At 42.1% G+C, this 22,828-nt stretch overlaps 1 protein-coding gene and 1 long non-coding RNA gene across 3 annotated transcripts; both read left to right on the top strand.

Moving 5' to 3' along the window:
* Positions 1 to 637: 637 nt before the first annotated feature.
* LOC111946439 (uncharacterized) lies at positions 638 to 21,560 on the top strand. The gene is made up of 3 exons (XR_002872172.2): positions 638 to 801; positions 867 to 931; positions 21,129 to 21,560. It is a non-coding gene; the product is annotated as an uncharacterized LOC111946439 (long non-coding RNA).
* Positions 9,599 to 20,154, top strand: LOC111946440 (uncharacterized). Of its 2 annotated transcripts, XM_078937567.1 has the most exons (6): positions 9,599 to 9,701; positions 11,221 to 11,299; positions 12,800 to 13,102; positions 15,747 to 15,817; positions 16,147 to 16,200; positions 16,497 to 20,154. In XM_078937567.1, exon 6 carries the CDS (start codon positions 16,854 to 16,856, stop codon positions 19,845 to 19,847), a length of 2,994 nt encoding a protein of 997 aa, XP_078793693.1. In that variant the 5' UTR covers positions 9,599 to 9,701; positions 11,221 to 11,299; positions 12,800 to 13,102; positions 15,747 to 15,817; positions 16,147 to 16,200; positions 16,497 to 16,853; the 3' UTR covers positions 19,848 to 20,154. The 2 variants fall into 2 exon arrangements, with proteins under 2 accessions (XP_078793693.1, XP_078793692.1); XM_078937566.1 differs by lacking the exon at positions 9,599 to 9,701 and having other exon boundaries at positions 10,664 to 11,299.
* Positions 21,561 to 22,828: the final 1,268 nt, after the last annotated feature.

Here is a 22,828-nt window from a genome sequence, read left to right as displayed (position 1 = left end):
TAGGAAGCGCCGCGCTAATCTTTCTGTGCCTGTGGATGTGGAGCTTGGTGTGGAAAAATGTGTCTGGCCCGAAGCAAAGAGCAGGAATCCCCAACGTTTAGGCCAAATACCTCATGATCTGACGCTGTGACACCAACAAGAGCCTTTCTGAGGATTTGAAGCACCTGCATTTAGTGGAGATTTGCTGCTTTTGGCTCCGGACAAACGGACGTCTCAGTAAATGATTTTTATTTTAATTCTGCAAAATAAGAAAAGCAGAATTCTAAACACAATGAAGGAGCTAGAACTTTAACCCCTGGAGGAGAACAAACCTTAAACTTCACAGGTGAAAGCTAACCATCCTGGTTTACCCTGACTCTGCCTGCATCTTCCTATAGTAAGATATACTTTTCCACGGGACGCACACTTACTTTCAGTCCAAATTGCTGGTTCAACTTTCAAAAATGGGAGAAATAGAGGTATGGATCTAGATTAATTCTGAAAATAATCCTGAAAATGCATCTTAGCAGGAAAATCTTCTAAAGTGTGTTCAAAAAACACCCCAATAAATGAAGCTGCAGCAGAAACAAACCTCCAAAAACCACAGATTTATTGTTTATTTATTACAAGTTTAGGTCTATATATTTATATATAAATGTGGCAGGCAGAGGGCCACTTGATTGAGATCACCTGGCACACCAGCTGCTTCATTAGCAGAGGGCTGATAAAAGCCTGTCAGTAGAGCTTCAGGCAGAGACCTGCTGCTTCCAGGTGGAAGGTGCAGCAGCCTTTGGCTGTGTGTAGGGCCCTAACCATAGCCGGGTAGGTTTGTGCGTTGTTCACCTCCAAGTTGCTGCCGCACCATTCTTATTGTTATCACTGTGTAGATCGCAGGCAGTGTTTGGCCGCTCATGCAACTCCTGTGCAGAGTCCTCTTGAGCTGCGGGAGCAGGTGTGTGTGTGTGTGTGTGTGTGTGTGTGTGTGTGTGTGTGTGTGTGTGTGTGTGTGTGTGTGTGTGTGTGTGTGTGTGTGTGTGTGTGTGTGTGTGTGTGTGTGTGTGTGTGTGTGTGTGTGTGTGTGTGTGTGTGTGTGTGTGTGTGTGTGTGTGTGTGTGTGTGTGTGTGTGTGTGTGTGTGTGTGTGTGTGTGTGTGTGTGTGTGTGTGTGTGTGTGTGCGCGTTTGTATTTCTACCCTTGTGGGATCCGGGACCTGAAATTTCACCCACCTCGTGGGTACCAATTTTTTCCGTGGGGACCGAAGCTCGGTCCCCACAGGCACAAGCATTGGAATCAATAGAAAAAAGCCTCCTGATATGCCTAGTGCTGTTTTTTTTGCAAAGTAAAATCGGTCCCCTGGAGATGACTTTTCATGACAAGGTGTGTTTCACCATGACACCCTAGTGGTCAGAGAGGGTATAGCAGTGTGTGAAGTTGGACTAATGGGGACATTTTCCTGACAAAGTGTGTACTTTTTTAATATCATATTTTATGATTACAAATGTTGAAATTACTTTTGGACAGTGACAATATTTGTATTGTCAAACAGATATACTTAGTTGAAACAACTTGTGTCATTTTTAAAGCCAGGATAACCTGGCAATTTCTACTCAAATGTCAAAGGTAAAAAAGTGAGGCTTGAGGCCTAGTCCTGAAACAACACCTTTTGGGGTCTTGTGAGGGGAAATGTGATCGTAGGAGCATCACACTTTGTACAGTAGCTAAGGACAAGGTTTTAACCAATACTGGTAAGTTTGGTAGTTCTCACTCTAAGCAGATCTGAGAAATTAAAGAAAACACCTCATCAGGAAAATCTAGGATGAGCTTATTGTAAATGTTTACGTCTCCCTTGGTGGCCCAGTTTATGCAAGAGACTCCAAACTCTGGATGGTGCATTAGGGTAACAGCCTGATGTAATGCAAGAAGTTTCAGCCCCCCAGGTCAAAGCATTGTTCCGGTACCCCCCTGTACGCTTGTTTCGGCCTACTCCAATTCAAGTGTGAAATCAAGATTAAAAATGCTTCCCTTTGACCAACAAAGCCCATCTTTGACTATGATGTATCATTCATCCCCCTGATGCAAAATAACTTTGTTGTTTGTTGCTAGCATGATGCTAAAGCTAACTATCTAACCAGTCAAACAAGCAATCTAAAATTTGGTGAACTTATTAAGCACCCCATGAGGGGCTCTCATGTGAATTCTCTCCTGTTTTTAAACAATATTGGCCCAAGGGGGCAGCTCCAAATACCTGAAAAACAGAAGTTCCAGGGTTCACAGTTTCAAAAATATATGTCTGATTGTGGCAAAACAGACGTCTCCCAGTTTGCGAACCCCTGTACAACATGTTAAAAATGTGGGTGCACAGAAACCCCTAGATATTTTTCATCCCCAAACTCCTTGGAAGAAAAATCAGGAAGACGTACACAGTTACCCCATTTTGAAAGAAAACAGCAATTCTCAAAATGTTTTTGGATGGATTTTTCCCCCACAGGCCCATTTGAACCAGTGACCAAAGCCTGGGTTCAAAATTTGAATTTAACTTAAACACTAAAGGTGTTTTTTTCCCCTAACAGAAGGCATTTTGTTAATATCCATCCAAAAAGGGTTTTTTGTGTAGGTACAGAACACCATCCCTCCTAATGCATTAGCATTAGCATAATGCTAATGCTTATGCTAACGACAAACTGCCAGAGCTCCACAACAATATCAGCTCGCTCCAGCATAAGCACCCGGAGGCATTTTATGTGGTTGCAGGAGACTTAAACCATGTAAACCTGACAGACACTTTGTTCAAGTTCCACCAGCATGGGAAATAACACTCTGGACTGTGTCAACATCAACAAAAAAGATGCACACAGAGCTGTCCCCATCCTCATTTGGGCTTCTCCGACCACATTGCAATCGTGCTGGTTCCTGCTTACTGCCCTTTCCCCAGACACCAGGCACCAACACAGAGGACCATCACAGTGTAGCCCAATGAGACTGCCCCAGCTGACCAAGACACAGACTGGCAGGTCTTCAGAAGGCAGCTTTGCACTAGGTGGAGGAGCACCTGGAGGATTATACATCAGGTGTCCTCAGGTACATCAGGAAGTGCATGGAGAACTTCACCAGCACCATGACTGTAACGTACTATCCCAACCAGAAACCCTGGCTGAACGCAGAAGTGCAGTCTCTACTGAAAAACAGGAATGCTGCATTCCAGTCTGGTGACAAGGTTGCACTCAGAGTAGTGAGAAGGGATCTGCACGCTGGGGTGAACAGGGCCAAGCATACCCTCAGAGGATCCAGCAACATTTTACGTCCAATAATCCCCGTAGTATGTGGAAGGGCATTAAGTGCATCACAGACTACAACACCAGAGTTGTTCCGAAGACCCCTTTCTACAAGAAGCACTTAACCTTTTGTACTGCTGCTTTGAGCTTTGAGGACTCCAACCCTGAAGAGTGGAGAGCCTTCCAGTGTGACACCCGCAGAAGTGAGGAAGACCATCCAGAAGATCAATCTTCACAAAGCTTCTGGACCTGACAACATCACTGGACGGGTCCTGACAGACACCAGCTCACAGAGGTGCTAACAGACATTTCTAACACCCCCCTGAAGCAGGCAGTGTTCCCTACCTGCCTGAAGACCGTAACGATCATCCCAAACTCCAAAACATCCTCAGTGACAGGTCTGACGGACTATTGGCCAGTGATCCTTGCTCCAATAGTCATAAAATGTTTTGAAAAACTGTTCACGACCCACATCACAGAATCCATTGGTGTTACCAAGGACCTGCACCAATATGCATACAGGTCAAACCGATTCACACAAGATGTCATCCCCTCTGTGGTCCACACAATATTCACCCACCTAGAGAATAAGAACTTGTGTGTTTGCCTGCCCTTTGTGGAGTTCACATCAGCCTTCAACATAATCATCCCAAATACCCTCATCCATAAACTGCACACATAGGACTGTGCTTCACTCTTTGCAACTGGGTCTTGGACTTCCTGAAAGACCATAGTCTGTGAAGATCTGTGACACCCCCCCCCCCCCCCCCGATCACCCTCAGCAAGGGCCTCCCACAGGGCTGTGTGCTAAGCCCCTTCCTGTTCACCTTGCTCACGCATGACTTCACAGCAAGTCACTCCAGCAGTCTGATTGAGAAGTTTGTAGATAACACATCTATACTTGGACGAATCACCAACAACGATGAGTCCAACTACAGGGAGGAGGTGGAGCATTAGGAGGGCTGGTGCAGAGACAACAACCTCTGCATCAATGTGAAGAAGACCAAGGAGATGATCGTGGACTTCAGGAAGGACAGACATCCTCCTCCTCCTCCTCTTTACATCGGTGGGGCTGAGGTGGAAGTGGTTTTTAGCCTCAGGTATTTGGGTGTGCACATCTCCAACGACCTCACCTGGAGCACCTACCCATCCTGCCTGGTGAAGAAGGCACATCAGCGCCTCTATTTCCTGATTAGGCTCAAACGTGCTGTGATTAGAATCTTAGTCCTGACCACCAATATGTGCATAGTGGAGAGTGTCCTGACCTCCTCCATCACTGTGTGGCATGGCAACTGTTCTGTGGCAGAGAGAAAAGCTCTGCAACGGCTGGCTAAAGCTGTGCAGAGGACTGTGGTTTCACCAGCAGTCCACAACTGAGATCTACAAAGCTGGATGCAGGAAACGAGCCTCCTGCATCCTGAAAGACCCCAGTCAGCCCTTGAACCCTCTGTTCTCCCTGCTCTTCTCAGGCAGGTTGTGACAGAGCATCAAGAGCATTACCACAAGACTGAGGAACGGTCTCTTCCCAAAAGCAGTAAGACTGGTGGAGATTCTGCGATATTTGTATCGATTTTAAATGCTGTCAGGCTGATAATTATTTAATTATTTATGAGCGTCCTGCAGCGTCTAACTCTTGTTTTCCACGTAACCCTTGTGCTATCCTAGGCACTTTAACATTGGGAGTTGGGTCATCTAGACCCACTAGACAGTGCTCTGGACCTTTTTTCTTCAATGATTTGTGATCTTCACTGGTGTCCATGGATTACATGAAATCTTTCCACCTTTATCCACCTTTGTCATGGTAGGGAGTAGAGGTCAATGTAAGGGTGGGGTCATCTAAGATAGCACAAGGGTTAAGCCTCCGACCGCTAGTTGGCACCGAGCCTCTTTGGGCAGCTGTGATGGTGTGGCTCTACACCCCACCAAACAATGAAAAGATCTCAGTGAGAAGCAGCCTGTTTGAGAGACATGCACCACGTTGACCACAGTGAACGTCATCCCCCGAAGACGATGACATCACGGCCAGCAACCCCGTCAAAAAAATTAATGGGCCGAAAATCGTGTATTTCACACACAAAAAGATTAGTCTGAAACTGACGTCGAAATGTTCGTCTTCCCGAGGCCACCAAATCATTAAAGGGTTGCTATGGAGATAAAATCAACAGAAAAGCCGCCATTTTGAAAAACATGTATTTTTTTAATCATGTGATGACATATAGCTCTCACCAATGGATCAATGTCTTTTTCTGAGTCAGTTGATGATACTGATCCGTAAGCTAGCACTTTTAGCCACATTAGCATAACTAGCATAGCTAGCATAATTAGCATTTTGAGCAATGTGTTTTTCAGAGAGAGTTGATGATGCTGATATCAATGCTAGCCCTTTTAGCCACATTAGCATAACTGGCATTGTTAGCTTAATTAACATTTTGAGCAATGTGTTTTTAAGACAGAGGTGATGGTGCTGATCGCTATGCTTGCACTTTTTGCCACATTAGCGTAGCTAGCTTAGTTAGCATAATTAGCATTTTGAGCAATGTGTTTTTCTTAGAGTTTTATGATGGTGATCGCAATGCTAGCACTTTTAGCCATATTGGCATAGCTAGTATAGTTAGCATAATTAGCATATGCAGCTTTGACTAGCCTTGATCAAAGGTGGGTGGTGAGGGCGGTGAGGCTGGGGAGGGCGGTAAGAGCGGCGGTTGTGCTTAGAGTTGGGCGTGGAAGGCAGATTGCGTCTGCTATACAACGCTATACAACGCTGGTTGCTGCTTTAATTTTTACTTAGGATGGGCACCAAACCCATCCTACCATTGCAACAACACATTATTAGTAGGGTGGTTTGGGGACCACAGGATTTCCTCTCTGCTCTGTGCACATGATGTTGTCCTGTTGGTTTCATCGTGCCAGGACCTACAGCATGCATTGGGGTGGTTTGTGGCCAAGTGTGAAGCGGCTGGGATGAGGGTCAGCACCGCCAAACCTAAAGCCATAGATCTCGACCGGAGAAAGGTAGTTTGCCATCTCTCGGTGGGTGGAGTGTCGCTGCCCCAGGTGGAGGAGTTTAAATATCTTGGGGTCTTGTTTACGAGTGAGGGAAGATCGGAGTGTAAGATTGATTGATTGATTGAAGGAAGCCAGTTGAGGTGGCTCATGCGTGTAGTCCGAATGCTTCCTGGACGCCTCCCTGGGGAGGTGTTCCGGACATGAATCACTGGGCGGAGGCCCCGGGGAAGACCCAGGACACGTTGGAGAGATTACTTCTCAATGCCGCAGGGTCCCCCCAGAGGAGCTGGAGGAAGTGAGCTCTTTGTCTGGGCATCTTTGCTTAGACTCCTGCCCTCGTGACCCTGGATTGATGGATGGATGGATGGATACATACCGAACCGAAACTCTATGCCATGTTGCTGCCAGTATCAAATAAAAACACAAATTGGGGATAAGAACGGGTGGAGCAGAGCCTCTGACCAGCAAATGCACGGAGCATCATCCAAAATGCTGTTGGCAAAGCCGGTCAAAGTGCAGACTGTCACGTAAATAAAGCATCTTAGGCACATTAAAGCACTCTCCTTCATCCTGTCATGCTGCCTCATCATCACACTTTTTTTGTTTCCTGGAAAGAATTTATGTTTTTATTTTCCTTTATTTTTGAAGCACCGTTCAGGCTCCTGAACCGTTTAAAAGTAAGAAACTATATTAAGCAATGTTGAAAATAAACAGAATTTATTACCTCAACCAGCCTTTTAGGACCTTATTGGTTAAGCAACAATCCTTCCATTTTACTTCTTACCATTTTTATTATTTCTTATAGAAGAATATTTTGTTTTGGAAATCAAACAATGTTGACTGTGCCCTTTATATATTTTAAGTTACCAAAATAAAAGCACTATGAATTTGCTTGGGTAAAAGCAACTTGTGTATTATATACAGTTGCAGTGCTTAACATTGTGATAATCAAATAAATTGATTTTTACACTTTTATTATAATGAAAGATGTATTAATCTTGTTTATCTGCTTATTTAATTTAATATCCTATTTTCTCTTTGCAAAAACGTAGGATTTTCTGTGTAAATTAGGGTTCTTAATTACTCTTTCATTTTACCCCCCACCTTAGTAGCTGGCATAACACATGAATTCTTCCCTGTGAGATTATTTAAGTTTGATTTCTGCATTTATTTATAAACAAAACAAACTTTTTAATGATTACACAAGTGAATATAGGTGCTGTAGTAAAGCTGAGGCACCCATATATTAAATAGTTGCCAGTTCCTGACTTTTCGGGTTCCCACCGTGACTATCCCCCTCCCCCACCAAGACTGAGAGAAGGGTGAGCAGAGCAAAGCCACACCCGTTCAGCTCCTCAGGTGCATCGTCTCCCTCTCAGCTCAGGCAGCAGTTCAGACAGCTAACCCACTGGAGTCTCAGAACGGGAACGATTTTTCATGGAATCTAGGTAAGTCCCAGCAAAACTTTTTAAAAACAGACACTAAATGACTTTGAGACATATTTAGTCTGTCTAGGCATGCTTTTCTCCGGTGAAAATGCTCGAGAGCCGAGCACATGGCGATGCTAGCTAGCTCGGTCCTTTGAAGCTAACGCAGCATGTGCTTGTGGGGAAGCTAGCTTTACAAATGATTTAAGGGAGGCTGTTACAGATCCTAAAGACGTTTTAAATTTAATTTATTGAAGTGTGGCCTTAAATGTGTTATTTTTATCTTAAATCCTGGGACTTGACCCCCCCCCCCCCCCCTTCCTTCACGCTGCGGCAAATTTGCTGTTGCCGTTTTTGTGCAAAAGTGTGTTGATAATCTTGATGCTCCTACAAAAGCATCTGTAGTCACGTCTGCATGTCTGGGATCATTACATCGTTTAGATATTCTTCGTACCGGGATCAAAGCTCCCGCTGCAGGAGCTCCGTCTGAGTCACGTGACCCAGTCTCACTGTCCCGCATTAACCCGAGAGGGTAAAACTAGAATAGTTAAAGGATCTCATTTTTTCCTCTTGATGAAAATAAGAAAAATATCAAAGTTTATCTTTTAAAATGATCTTTAAAAGGTCTTAAAGTCTTAAATTTAACTTTTTAAAATCTGTAACCATTTTGACAGTGTTTATGTATTTTTTTTTCATTTGAAAATGCTTACCAATTTGATTTACTTTGGTTATTTGTTTTAAAACCAGGATCAGCTCAGTATTTTGTGGTCTTGTTCTTTAGAGCTAAACAAAAAATGTATGACGCAATGGTGCCCTGTTGTATGTTAATCAAGTGACTTTAAAAAGTATTTCTGGTTCCAAAATTTAGTAATATTTTGATCATGTCTTTTGTTTAAAACTCGAGTCCCGCTTACATGTTTTTATACTTTTGCTTCCTGGTTGGTTCATGGTGGAGTAGTAAATAATTGAGAACATTTAGTACTGAGCATGTGTCTAAATACTTTAAATCAAAAACTCAGGAAGGTCCAAAGCTAATGTTCAGTTTGTGAACCTCATCTGCACAGACCCACTGCTGTGTCATCATTAAGATAATGGTGTATAGTAAACTGTGTTTATATAATAGTACATTAGTAAGGACATTTTTTTAGCTGAGTCTGTCTTTCATCTGAGTGTTTAATTAAACAACCTTTCTGTGTTTGATTCTTAGAAGAACCCTCAAGTTTAAAAAGCATCTGATGATGCTTAGGGAGCGTAACAAAAGGTGCCAGAAGAGGTACACAGAGGGCCTGAAGACCAAACATCCACCTGTGCAGGTAAAGTTTTTTTTTGCCGCTGTTTTCAGTATACTATTCATTGGGATCAAAATACTTATTTATTGTAGTTTTCTTCTTTGTAACAAGATGTTTAAAAAAATCAAATTGCAAAATAATTTATCATCTCCTTTTTAATAATGTAATATCTATTAGATGTGAAAGCATTGGTTAGCACATTTCTGCTAAACTGATGTAAACGAGTAAAGTCATTTGTGTCCCCTTTATAGCCCTCCGTATCCACTGAAAGCTGCAGCTCCTTGGTTGGATCTTCAGACATCCCAGAAAGAGAAGATTCTGTTGGGAATAGCTGGGTAAGTGTCAAAAAGAACAGTGTTTTTTGCCCTATGCTAGCTGTTATGAAATTCCTGCTAGCCATAAATAAATAGCCTGCTAAATGCCTTGGGTGGGGGAAAAAAATAAAAAATATGGTTTAAAGTAAAACTGCAAAGATTTAACTTGTAGAGTTTTAATTCATAAATCAGTTAAATATCTTAAAATGTAGATATTTAATTTATTGAAAAATTAAATCCAACATGTGATTAAACTTGTGCAGTTTTAATTTGTACCTTTTTAATTTTAAAAAGTAAAAATAATCTTTCAAGGAATTGGAACCAGACACCAACACCTCTGCCTGTGTCCAACGAGAACAGTCAGATGCAGATGAGCCAGAGGTTCCTCCCCTAACAAGAACAGACAGTGTATTTGTAAGTATTTATGATGGAATCCAGCCAATATCAAATACATTTGTCAATGTTTTTATCACTAGGGCTCAGAATCTTTAGCATCAAACTTTGCCTTAGACCAGGGGTGGACAAACTTTCTGACTCGAGGGCCACATTGGGTTCTAAAGTTTGATAGAAGAGCCGGACCAGGAGCAGATGCGAGGAGTGAGAATGAAATAACATGGAATCTGGATGAAAGCACTTTTCAAGCAAAATTATATTTTACAACATTTTAGAGTTTTTAGGTTAAAACATTAGAGCCAATTACACTAACAGCTTGATGTATTTTGTGAAGACTCAGAGAAATGCTCCATTCATGTGGTTTTCGAATGTTCGTAAGAACGAAAAAAAAAACACATTCAAACACCACATGGATGATAAAGCGGAGCCCCCAAACCTTTTCTTGTGAGGGCCACTATAAGTCTTTTTCTTTAAAACTTTGAACTTCTTTTATCTTAGTTTTATTGTGAAGCCCTATAGTAAAGTTTTATTAATTCATGATCCTTTTAATACAACAAATAACACTATTTATGAAATAGAAATAACCAAATTACTCTCTCTGTGATTTTCAAAGACAAAAAGTCAGGAAACAATATGCTGATACATTAAAAAGAAAAAAACAATGAATAGTGAATCCTCTCCCGTCTTCGTACCGCTGAGACTTTGAAGCTGCAGCTCCTCACATGTGTCATAGTTTGCGCTAAAACTGAGCAGCTGTGTCCTGCACGCCCTTTTTTTATCTAGTAAAAAGGCAAATTTCTCTGTCTTCTGCTGCAGCTAATCATATATCCGTGTTACCTTTTCACCAGTACAGAGTTCCTCGTTTAATGCAGGAGTTAGGTTCTGAAAATAACCGTAATCTGGGAGATCCACGGAGTTTGATTACTTACAGACGTTTGTTTTATGGCAGTAAAACTTATCGCTGCCTTAATACACTTTTCTCAGACAGTCATGAACATTTTCACCTTTTCTCTTGTTTAAATTCTCAAACCTTCATAGAAATTAGGTCCAGGATCTTAGAATGAAAACAAAAATTTCTGTAGATCTAAAGAGCTCCGCCTTTCTGTACAGGAGACATGAAGGAGATTGACTGACAGGGTCTTCAGCCAATCAGGACACAGAACAGGGTGTTGAAGAAAAGCAGCATAATCGATCTAAAAGAATGAGCTAAACTGGGAAAGATGAACTGTGACGTAGAAAGGGAAGACTGTCTTCTGCTCTATTTGACAGAGATTTTTAGAGGTTTTCAGGTTGGAGCTCAGACTGCAGAAGGAGGGAAGAAAATGTCACGTCTTGATAAAATGGGCAGATAAAAAAAAAAAAAACATGGGTCTCTGATATTGTTCAATGGGCCGGACCAAACATGGAGGCGGGCTGGATCCAGCCAGCGGGCTGCAGTTTGCCCACCCCTGCTTTAGACTGAACTCTTAACTTTTATAAAATATTATTTACAAAGTAGTGTATTACAATTTAAAATGAAAAACTTGTTTCTTTTCTCCAGCTCACTAAAGACTACTTTACCAAGCATGCCATGGTTCAAGATCTGTCAGACGTCCCCTCAAGCTGCATAGAAACAACAGGTGATGACAAAGACGATGAGTACCTCCCACCAAAGATGCAACAAAGTAGTTCTGACAAATCAATAGATTTTCCAACAAAAATTCCATCTAAAAGAAAGAGGCGAGGGAAAGCTCAGAAGTAAAAAAAAAAAAACAAAAGCAGAGACACACCCCTTCTGACGACTGTAATCACTCAGAAGATGAGGAGCCATCCTTGACCTCGGAAAAGGTTTCTGTATTGAAACTGAAAAAAAAGGAAATGGTGGCAGAGTCTACAACAGGGGTGCTCACACTTTTTTGGCATGTGAGCTACTTTTGAATCGACAATGTCTTGAAGATTTACTTATAAAATATATATATATATATATATATATATATATATATATATATATATATATATATATATATATAAAATATTATTAGTAAATGTTTGTTACTTATGTTTATTAGTAACATTATTGTTTATGTACTGATGATTAAAAACTACACAGTGAGAGTACACAAAGATACTTTTGTATTGACAGATGAGGCGTTTTATTACAAAGACAGGAAGCAGTGACCATCGTATGTCATGCTCTGCTGTGAACCGTGCAATGGGGGGAGGATCATGGCGTTTCAAAGGCCCTTCTAGCGCGCGCCTCGAACAAAACAGCTTCCTTATGAGCTCGTATTTATCGGCCGAGAACTGCAGAGCCGATAGCAGGAGGAGACACGCGGGGCGGCTTTAATAAACACTCCTCTTGTGCAAAGCGGTCTTTTGCTGGGATCTTGACGTGACGCGGGGCAGAGAGCAACTCTCTGACAGAGTTTGCGCTCAGTGTTTTTAAACACGTCTGCAGCGACGTATGCTTCAGAGGATGTCCGATTGGCCGTTCTGCATGTCAATCAAGTCCTGTACTTCTCTGTGACGATTTTGATTGGCTGGTGGATTTTTTCAGAAGTACTTTTTTTTTTTTTATCTCCTCTGTCCCGCGATCTACCGTCATGTCCTTGAAGATCGACCGGTAGATCGCGATCGACGTAATGAGCACCCCTGGTCTACAATAAACAACATTACTGTCTTTATTGTCCTGTTAGTTGCTATAAAATGGCAAGACATTTGGTCAGAAAGCACAGCTCTGAGTTTGATGTGGCAAAAGCCATAAGTTTTCCTCTCAAATCTAAGGAAAGGAAATTGCATTTGGACCTTATAAGAAACAAGGGGAACCGGGCTCACAATAATGAAGTTCTTAAATCAGGGACAGGAACACTGATTCCAGGTCAGCAGTCGTCTAACCCTGGAAAATCAAGTGACTACGTGCACTGCATAATCTGTGAGGCACAGACAATACTACAAATTACCAGAAGGAACGATGCAGTTGGCCAAAGTCAGCAAAGTTCTAGTTGCCATGGAACAAGGCCGTCTCTCATAGTTCAAGGGGATGAACATGGATCAAATTGAGATAAATCCAAATGGTAAAGAACATACACTCAAACACACAATTTGTGATTAACAGTGTATGTTGACTTTATGTGTTTTAGAGAAAGTGTCAGAATTTGCAGTCAGTGACGTCTCAGAGACAGAGGGCAATTCATCTTGGTGTTCAGCTGGATGTGGGTCAACCTCATAATTTTTTTCCTTGTGTTTCACTTCTAATATTGACAAATAAATGTTCTATTTCAATAGGATCCTCGAGATCCTATAGGAACCAGCCATCAGCTGATGAGGACTCTGATACAGACGGCCTTCTAAACTCTAACACTTGTTCTATTCTGTTTTTACAGGGACTTCAACATCTTCAACAAAACATCAAATGGAGTCAAGGAGTGAAGACAGTGAATCTGGTACTACACCCCCCCCCCATCTAAATTTAATCTTTTTATACAAGCGTTCCTAGTTGAGTTTTAATAATGAAATTGACGATTTTAGCCAAAATCACTAAATCTATTTTGCTTTAAAGACAAAACAAAACAAATAACACTATTTATGAAATAAAATTTAAAAAAAGTCAGGAAACAATACCTAACACCTAAACCTAGTAGAGTAGTGTGATGTCGCACACAGGGGAGCTCCATCTTGCCCTGATAGCTAAAATCTGGCTCAAATACTGTCTGGCAGGATTGATCCAAAATTGCTTGTCATTATTTTTGCCCCACTAATATTAGCATGAGGGTATAAGCTCGTGCTTACACAAAGGGCTATCTGTGACAGGGAGGGGAAGGAAGCCCAGTATTGTATTTCTAATGAACCACTGCCTATGGTCTTAAAATATGTCCTACAAAAGCAACACAGCTTTTGGATCTTGGCTAAAAACTGCACAATCATAATTAGGAGAGCACTTTTAATGATATTGACAAAAGAAAAAGAATGCATGTCTATGAAGACTCTCATTTATCCAGGTTGATTCCATTTCCACATCATAGTACAGGGGTGGGCAATTATTTTAACTCGTGGGCCACATTGGGTTCTAAAATTGGATAGAAGGGCCGGACGAGGAGCAGATGCGTGGAGTGAAAATGATATAGCATGGAATGTAGATGAAAACATTTGGATTGAAATTATATTCTAAAACAGAATATTCTAGAGTTTTTAGTTTAAAACTTTTGTTCCCATTTTAGATCTCTATGTTTTTGTGAAGCCTTTTGGTACCTTCAAGGAGTTGTAAAGTGTTGTATGAATAAAGTTTCATTCATTCATGATCCTTTTAAGAAAATAAATAACATTATTTATGAAATAAAACCATGACCAAACAACACTATCTATGATTTTCAAAGACAAAAATTCAGGAAAAATATACTGACATTTAAAAAAAATAAAAAATAAATAAATGATGGACCCTCTCGTCATAATTCCGCAGAGACTTTGAGCTCATCTTACGTCTCATAGTTTACGCAGCTGCGCTGTCTGTTTCTCATCCAGTAATACTGAAAAAGCAAATTTCTCTGTCTTCTGCTGCAGCTACGCATATATCTGTGTTACCCTTTCACCAGTACAGAGTTCCCTCGTTTATTGCAGGAGTTTCGTTGTAAAAATAACCGTGAACGGTGAAATCCACGGAGAATGATTAGACGTTTTAAATTTATGGTAGTAAAACTCCTCACTGCATAAATACCCTTTTCTCAGACAGACATGAACATTTTCACCCTTTTCTCTTGTTTAAATTCTTAAACCTTCATAGAAATTCGGTCCAGGATCTATGAATGAAAACAAAGATCTGATCGCGAACGAAGATTTCTGTAGATCTGAGAGCAGCGCGTTTCTGTACAGGAGTCGCGGCACGGACTGGGGAGATTGACTGACAAGGTCTCCAGCCAATCAGCACACAGAACAGGGTGCGCTGTTTAAAAAAGGCAGCATGATCGCTCAGAAATAATGAGCTAAAGATGGACGCGGGCCGGATCCAGCTCGCGGGCCGTAGTTTGCCCACCCCTGTCATAGTAGTAGGTTTAGGGGCTGTCATCTGGACTTAATTTTTAAAGTTAGAAAACATTTCACCTCTTATCCAAAAGGCTTTGTCAATTCTGACAGAAAGCTAAACCTACTACTATGAAAGAAAAAATGTACAGTCAGGACCATAAATATTTGGACAGAGACACATTCTTTCTAATTTAGTTTCTGTACATTACCACAGTGAATTTGAAATAAAACAACTCAGATGCCATTGAAAGGCAGACTTTCAGCTTTTATTCCATGGGTTGAATAAAAAGATTGCAGAAAAATGTGAAAAACTAAAGTATTTTTTTAAACACCACCCCATCATTTCATGGGCTCGTAAGTAATTGGACAAATGAAATAACTGAAAACAAAATGGTCATTGGTTGGCAATGACAGCCTGAAGTCTTGAACTCATGGACATCACCAGATGCTGTGTTTTCACATTCCTAATGCTCTGCCAGGCCTTTACTGCAGCGGCTTGCAGTTGCTGTTTGTTTGTGGGCCTTTCTGTCTGAAGTTTAGTTTTCAACAAGTGAAATGCCGCTCAATTGGGTTAAGATCAGGTGACTGACTTGGCCATTCAAGAATATTCCACTTCTTTGCTTTAATAAACTCCTGAGTTGCCTTGGCTGTATGTTTTGGGTCGTTGTCTATCTGTATTATGAAACGCCGCACAATCAGTTTGGCGGCATTGACCTAGAAGGGATTGTGTTTAAAAAATGCTTTAGTTTTTCACATTTTCATGCAATCATTTTGTTCAACCTATGGAATAAAAGCTGAAAGTCTGCACTTCAAAGGCATCTGAGTTGTTTTATTTAAAATTCAGTGTGGTAATGTACAGAAACAAAATTAGAAAGAATGTCTCTGTCCAAATATTTATGGTCCTGACTGTAGTTGAAGCTGGACTTGAAGAGCTGCTTCACAGTGCTTCCACGGCTGTTGTGTATGTGCCATTAGGGCATGGGTCTTTAATATTGACATTTTTTTCTATGCAGGGAAGACAAAAAGTGTATGATTGTCATTTTAAAATAACCATATTGGTACAATGAACAGGACTTAGAAGACTGAAGAACGGACACGACAGTGAAAACTCTAAAAGTCTAAGAAGCGACCCTTACAAACAGGTATGCTTCCTACATGTTACACTTTTAAGAGTTTCTTAAAAATGGCACAAACTATGTTCTAACAAACATTTTTAAGGGAGGGGCGGGGGTATTATTTTTTATTACATTTCTTGCTTCATAGCATATGTAGTCCAAAGATAAAATGTTACTAATAATTGTGCGCAAGAGGTACATGTCATCAAAACTGTCTAAATCAGACTTTGAAACATCTCACTGCCAACATTGAAAGACTTGAGCTTCATGAAATTGTCTTATATCAGCTTTCAATTTTTAATGTGAGGTTGTGTGGTTCATTGTTGGGTTTTTAATAAAAATGTTTTCCAAAACAGAGCCCAAAGTTTCTACACAGCAGAGAGACTAAGGCATCGATACTGCTGAGACGGGTAACTTTGCACAATACAGAATCATTTCTAACCACACCAGCAACGTGGCTCTGATACTTTATTTCCTTCTCTCAACACAAGATAAGAAAATCTATTTCTGTGGGCTTTCTTTTCTAATGAACATCTGACATTTGGTTAACGCTGTTACAGGTAGTCAGATGTTTTGATGAGCTTTTGATATATATCGTTGCATCTCCTTAGTTTTTGTAAATAAGAAATGCTCATTACTTTGAATCTGGTCTAATCACGTCTTGTATGTTGGTGACCAATAACATTTTTTCCTTTCTTTTTCTAAGGAGCATAAAAAAAAAAGGACCTGGTCTTCAGCGGAGTGCCGAGCAGTGGAAAAACTTTTAGGAAACTGCATTGAAGGTGGGAGGGTACCAGGAAAAAAGGAATGTCTTTCCTGCATAGAAGCTTCGCCGAGGGAGCTGGAAGGACGAACATGGCAGGCGGTCAAGTTTTTTGTAAGGAACAAAATCACAGCACTGAGGCGGGAAAGTTCAAAAAGACGTTAGTTTTTGTTAGTTAGAATGATTATTATCTAGCCACAGGGGTTGCAAGTCAGTAACTTCTGTGCCGGTCCCAAGCCCGGATAAATAGAGAGGGTTGCGTCAGGAAGGGCATCCGGCGTAAAAATTGCCAAAATAACCATGCGAATCATCCACAACACTTTAGACATACCGGATCGGTCGAGGCCCGGGTTAACAACGACCGCCACCGATGCTGTTAACCTACAGGGTGTCGGTGGAAATTTGACTACTGTTGGTGGAAGAAAGAGGGGAGGCAGAAGGGTCCGTTGCCAGAGAGAGAAGGGAAAAGGCAGGAACATAGGTTTGAGAATAGGGACTCTTAACGTTGGCACAATGACAGGGAAAGGCAGAGAGCTGGCAGACATGATGGAGAGAAGGAAGGTAGATGTACTGTGTGTGCAGGAGACAAGGTGGAAGGGCAGCAAGGCACGTAGTATTGGAGGAGGATACAAACTGTTCTATCATGGTGTTGATAGGAAGAGAAACGGGGTAGGAGTGATTCTGAAGGGGGAGTTTGTAAACAGTGTTCTAGAGGTGAAAAGAGCCTCAGACAGGATGATGAGCCTAAAGTTAGAAATCGAAGGGGTGATGGTGAATGTAGTCAGTGGGTATGCGCCACAGGTTGGCTGTGAGTTAGAAGTGAAGGAGAGATTCTGGAGTGAGTTGGATGAGGTCATAGAGAGTATCCCCAGAGGAGAGAGAGTTGTTATTGGAGCAGACTTTAATGGACATGTTGGTGAGGGCAACAGAGGTGATGAGGAGGTGATGGGCAGGTTTGGTGTGAAGGAAAGGAATCTGGAGGGACAGATGGTGGTGGACTTTGCGAAGAGGATGGAAATGGCTGTAGTCAACACTTACTTCCAGAAGAGAGAGGAACATAGAGTGACATACAGAAGTGGAGGTAGGAGTACCCAGGTGGACTACATCCTATGTAGACGAGGTCATTTGAGAGAGGTTAATGACTGCAAAGTGGTAGTAGGAGAGAGTGTAGCCAGACAGCACCGCATGGTGGTGTGTAAGATGACTCTGGAGGTCAGGAAGAAGAAGATAGGGAAAACAGAAAAGAAAACCAAGTGGTGGAAGCTACAGAATGAAGAAACTTGTGAGGAATTTAGGCAGAAGTTGAGGCAGGTCCTGGGTGGTCAGGATGAGCTTCCAGAGGACTGGGAAACTACAGCAGAGATTATCAGGGAAACAGGTAGGAAGGTGCTAGGTGTGTCATCTGGAAAGAGGAAAGACGGTAAAGAGACTTGGTGGTGGAATGAGGAAGTACAGGAATGCGTCCAGAGGAAGAGGTTGGCTAAAAGGAAGTGGGATGTAGAAAGGACTGAGGAAGGTAGACAGGAGTACAAGGAAGCGCAGCGTAGAGTGAAGAGAGAGGTGGCAAAGGCCAAACAGAAAGCTTACGATGAGCTTTATGACAGGTTAGACACAAAGGAAGGAGAGAAGGACTTGTACAGGCTAGCCAGACAGAGAGACAGAGATGGGAAGGACGTGCAACAGATAAGGGTGATTAAGGACAGAGATGGAAAGGTGCTAACAACCCAAGAGAGTGTACAGAAAAGATGGAAGGAGTATTTTGAGGAGCTGATGAACGAGGAAAATGACAGGGAAAGAAGGGAGGAAGATGTGGTTGTTGTGGAGCAGGAAGTAGCAGAGATTGGAAAGGATGAGGTTAGGAAGGCTCTGAAAAGGATGAAGAGCGGAAAGGCCGTTGGTCCTGATGACGTACCTGTGGAGGTATGGAAGTGCCTAGGAGAGACAGCAGTGGAATTTCTAACGAGGTTGTTCAATAGGAATCTAGAGAGTGAGAAGATGCCTGAGGAATGGAGGAGAAGCGTTCTGGTCCCGATCTTTAAAAACAAGGGTGACATGCAGAACTGCTGCAACTATAGAGGAATAAAGTTGATGAGCCACACAATGAAGCTGTGGGAAAGAGTAGTGGAAGCCAGGCTTAGGAAGAAGGTGGAGATCTGTGAGCAGCAGTATGGTTTCATGCCCCGTAAGAGCACCACTGATGCCATTTTTGCTTTGAGAATGTTGATGGAAAAGTACAGAGAAGGTCAGAAGGAGCTGCATTGTGTGTTCGTAGATTTAGAGAAGGCGTATGACAGGGTGCCGAGGGAGGAGCTGTGGTACTGTATGAGGTCGTCTGGAGTGGCAGAGAAGTATGTCAGAGTAGTTCAGGACATGTATGAGAGAAGTATGACGGTGGTGAGATGTGCTGTAGGTCAGACAGAGGAGTTCAAGGTGGAGGTGGGACTACACCAAGGATCAGCTTTGAGTCCTTTTTTGTTTGCTATGCTGATGGACAGGCTGACAGACGAGGTAAGACAGGAATCTCCCTGGACAATGATGTTTGCGGATGACATCGTAATTTGCAGTGAGAGTAGAGAGCAGGTGGAGGAACAGCTAGAGAGGTGGAGGTTTGCTCTGGAAAGAAGAGGTATGAAGGTCAGTCGTAGTAAGACAGAATACATGTGTCTGAACGAGAGGGATCAAGGTAGAAGCGTTAGGTTACAGGGGACTGAGGTGAAGAAGGTGCACGAGTTTAAGTACTTGGGGTCAACAGTTCAGTGTGATGGGGAGTGTGGAAAAGAGGTGAAGAGGCGAGTGCAGGCAGGTTGGAGCGGGTGGAGGAAAGTGTCAGGAGTGTTGTGTGACAGAAGAGTGTCAGCAAGACTCAAAGGAAAGGTGTACAAGACAGTGGTGAGACCAGCTCTGCTCTATGGGTTAGAGACGGTAGCAGTGAGACAGAGACAAGAGGCTGAGATGGAGGTAGCAGAGATGAAGATGTTGAGGTTCTCCTTAGGAGTGACCAGGTTAGACAGGATAAGGAACGAGTACATCAGAGGGACGGCTCATGTTGCCTGTGTTAGCGACAAAGTCAGAGAAGCCAGACTGAGATGGTTTGGACATGTTCAGAGGAGGGATAGTGGATATATTGGTAGAAGGATGTTGGAGATGGAGCTGCCTGGCCGGAGGGCAAGAGGACGGCCAAAGAGGAGATACATGGATGTCTTAACAGAGGACATGAAGTTGGCTAATGTTAGGGTAGAAGATGTTCATGATAGAGTGAGGTGGAAAAGGATGATTCGCTGTGGCGACCCCTGATGGGAAAAGCCGAAAGAGAAAGAAGAAGAAGAAGAATGATTATGTGATTCAACTTTATTTTGTTTTCTTTACTTTAAACCAGTGCTTGTAAATTTAGTTCCAAATTTAAGCTTCAGAAACATGCACTCATTTATCTTGGTGACCTTTTTTTTCGGAAGCACTTAATTTTCATTTGAAGCACGTGTATCGGTCAAAGGTGACCTTTTAATTTCTGAAGCACTTTATTTGTATTTGAAACATTTGTATAGGTCAAAGGTGACCTTTTTTTCCCCTGAAGCACTTGATTTCATTTTGTAATTTTTTGACAGGTCAAATGTCACTTTGTTTTAATAAAGAACTTAATTTGAGTTCAACAGGTCTTTGTTTTCTGGTTAAATCTGTGTTAACGTTGTGGAACTCCAGGCCTTTAGGGCTGTCATCCTTTTAGTTTCCCAGATCTTTATGCTCTACCCCCTTCTGGTCCGCTGCTCCGGTGATTCCAGTCAGTTAAAAGTAGGAAAGGGAAAACGAGGGGGAGCCCTAACTTTTGTTTTCCACCAACTCCTGCTTCTGATTGACTGAACTCACCTGGCCCAGTAGATCAATAGGAAGTAGAACAAGAAAATCTGGAAAACAAACAGGATGTCAACCGTCCAAACCTGGAGTTCAAGAGCCCTGCAGTAAATGTGTGATAGAACATTTAACAGGTCAAAGGGAACCTTGTTCTGTCCAACAGCAGTTTATTTAGTTTTATAGATTGGTAAACTACATATTTTGACAGTGAATGATGCCTTGCATGTTTGGTAAATGACATTATTAGTCAGGAAGTGTAAAATGAGTACTACAATCCCAATTGCCTTAGTTACAGAGCTGTTAACCAAAGTTAGAATAACTACTGTTGTATGGGAGGTCCCCATGGGAAACAAAAATTCAGGTTTATTTTTCATATTAGTGTTTTCAGTATTTGAAGTGGTAACACTCCTTGAAAAAAAATTACATTATTTTAGCAGTTAAAACCATGTCAGAAAACCTTGTAGAAAAGGTGGATCCCACCAGGAGGGTCCTAGTCAGGGGACCTCACGGGGTAAGAAATACAGGTACGTGTGTGTGTGTGTGTGTGTGTGTGTGTGTGTGTGTGTGTGTGTGTGTGTGTGTGTGTGTGTGTGTGTGTGTGTGTGTGTGTGTGTGTGTGTGTGTGTGTGTGTGTGTGTGTGTGTGTGTGTGTGTGTGTGTGTGTGTGTGTGTGTGTGTGTGTGTCATGTTATACTTGGTTATTTGTGTTAATTCACACTTATTTTGTAGGTGCCGCTGTTTTGGTTTCCATTGTTTTCATCCCTGCTCTACCCAACCTGGTGCACCGTGGTCCAAGAGCGGTGCCACGGCCAGCATTTTTGGGGATCGTGTGTGTGTGTGCTCCATACAGAGTGTCAGTGACTGCTGTCCATCCACGCACTGGCGAGCGGTGTGACACAGCAGGATTAACAGCTATTGGAGCGAGTCCCCCCTTCTGGCCTTCCATCGCCCCAGGCACAACCAGGCCCAGTGTCCCACCACCTAGGACTGGCGTCGGCTACGGCCACTGGATGCAAGGGGTGTGGCATTGAGCCGGGTGCACTGCAACAGAGCGCACAGCTGGGTGCAGCTGACTTGTGGGCTGGTTTAGTGACTCTTTTGGGTATCTTTTAGAATAGGAATTTTAACAATTTCAAATAAAGGTTGTCTTTTTCTTTAAAAGCACAGTATCGGTTTCCTGTGTCGGAGAGTCCTGCGTTTTTGGTTTTAGATTTCTGCTGGCGGCATTCACCGGGGAAACCATAATGCCACATAAAGAGCAGAGAAGAGGCAGAATATTTCAGCGTCTGTGAAACCAGTTAGAGTTCATGCCGTTCTGTGTGAAAGTCACATTTTTAGACTGTTTTCCTTTTACCCATGCAGGTCCATGGTAAATATTCAGTCTGTATCTATGTGTAACGTTGGTGTTGGCAGGTATTTCCATTGGAAAGTAAATGTTTATTTTCTTTAAACAGACATGAAAGTCTCTCCTCGATCATCTTTTGATTAATTTTTTAAACGTTTCCAGTAGTCTTTTCATTATTTTTCGCCAAAAATATATAAAGTGTCGTTTTCTCGGACATAGTTTCTGCAGAGCGGCTGAAATTTACCTCCGAGTTGTGGTCGGGACTGTTGGTGCAGAGCAACCCCACCCCCTCTTCCTCTCCCCTGTGTGCAGCAGAGCAGAAAGCTTGTGATGTGCCTGTTGTGTTTATTACGTCACAAACAGGATTCTTTTCAAACAGCATTTGTGTGTCTGCTCCTGATTCCCAACTATTTGAAGTAAGACAAAAAGCAAAATGTTAAAAATATCCTCAATCATCAGAAAAAAGCCACAAACAGACCAAGACTGTCTTGTCTCCAGCAAAAGAAAACAAAAGTTTAGTTTTACCTGTTTGCTTTAAGTGTTGGAAATTGGATTTTGACCAAAAAAATATAAGAGAGGATTTATATTTTTCCTTAGGTTTAACTCTATTTGAGCTGAAAACATCTAAACTTGTCTTTTTGTCAAATTTGATAAGTTTGAGCCTAAAAACTAACGATCAAACGATCACGTCGTATTCTGGTCATTTCTTTTGGAGGACGACTTCTGCTTGAGTCACATTTTCAACGTAATGTTTGATTAAATTGTTAAATTTTATGGGTTAAATTTTATCACAAATGGATTTGTTGTGGTTCATTTGTGCGGTGATGGATGCTGGCTGAGCTCAGGGGCGTCAGGACCGTCACACAGGAACGAGCCGGACGATCCGGGTTTCCTACCCACTGGGGGGGGGGGGGGGGTCCTGACACGTGAGAGCGTCTAGCTCCCGGAGTTTCATCACAACCTCCTGTCACACCAGAAAAAATGCTTTGGTTGATGCGGAAACTGATTCATGAGCTGTTAAAACCCAAAGCACTCTTTCTGTTTGATCTTTTCTAACTTTTGGTCCAAAAATGCATTTAAATAA

This window comes from Oryzias latipes, chromosome 19 (genome assembly GCF_053564925.1).
Source record: "Oryzias latipes strain Hd-rR chromosome 19, Olatipes_Hd-rR_3.1".
NCBI classification, from domain to species: domain Eukaryota; kingdom Metazoa; phylum Chordata; class Actinopteri; order Beloniformes; family Adrianichthyidae; genus Oryzias; species Oryzias latipes.
Note: the sequence above shows the minus strand (reverse complement) of the source record. Positions and strands in the feature narration are given on the sequence as shown.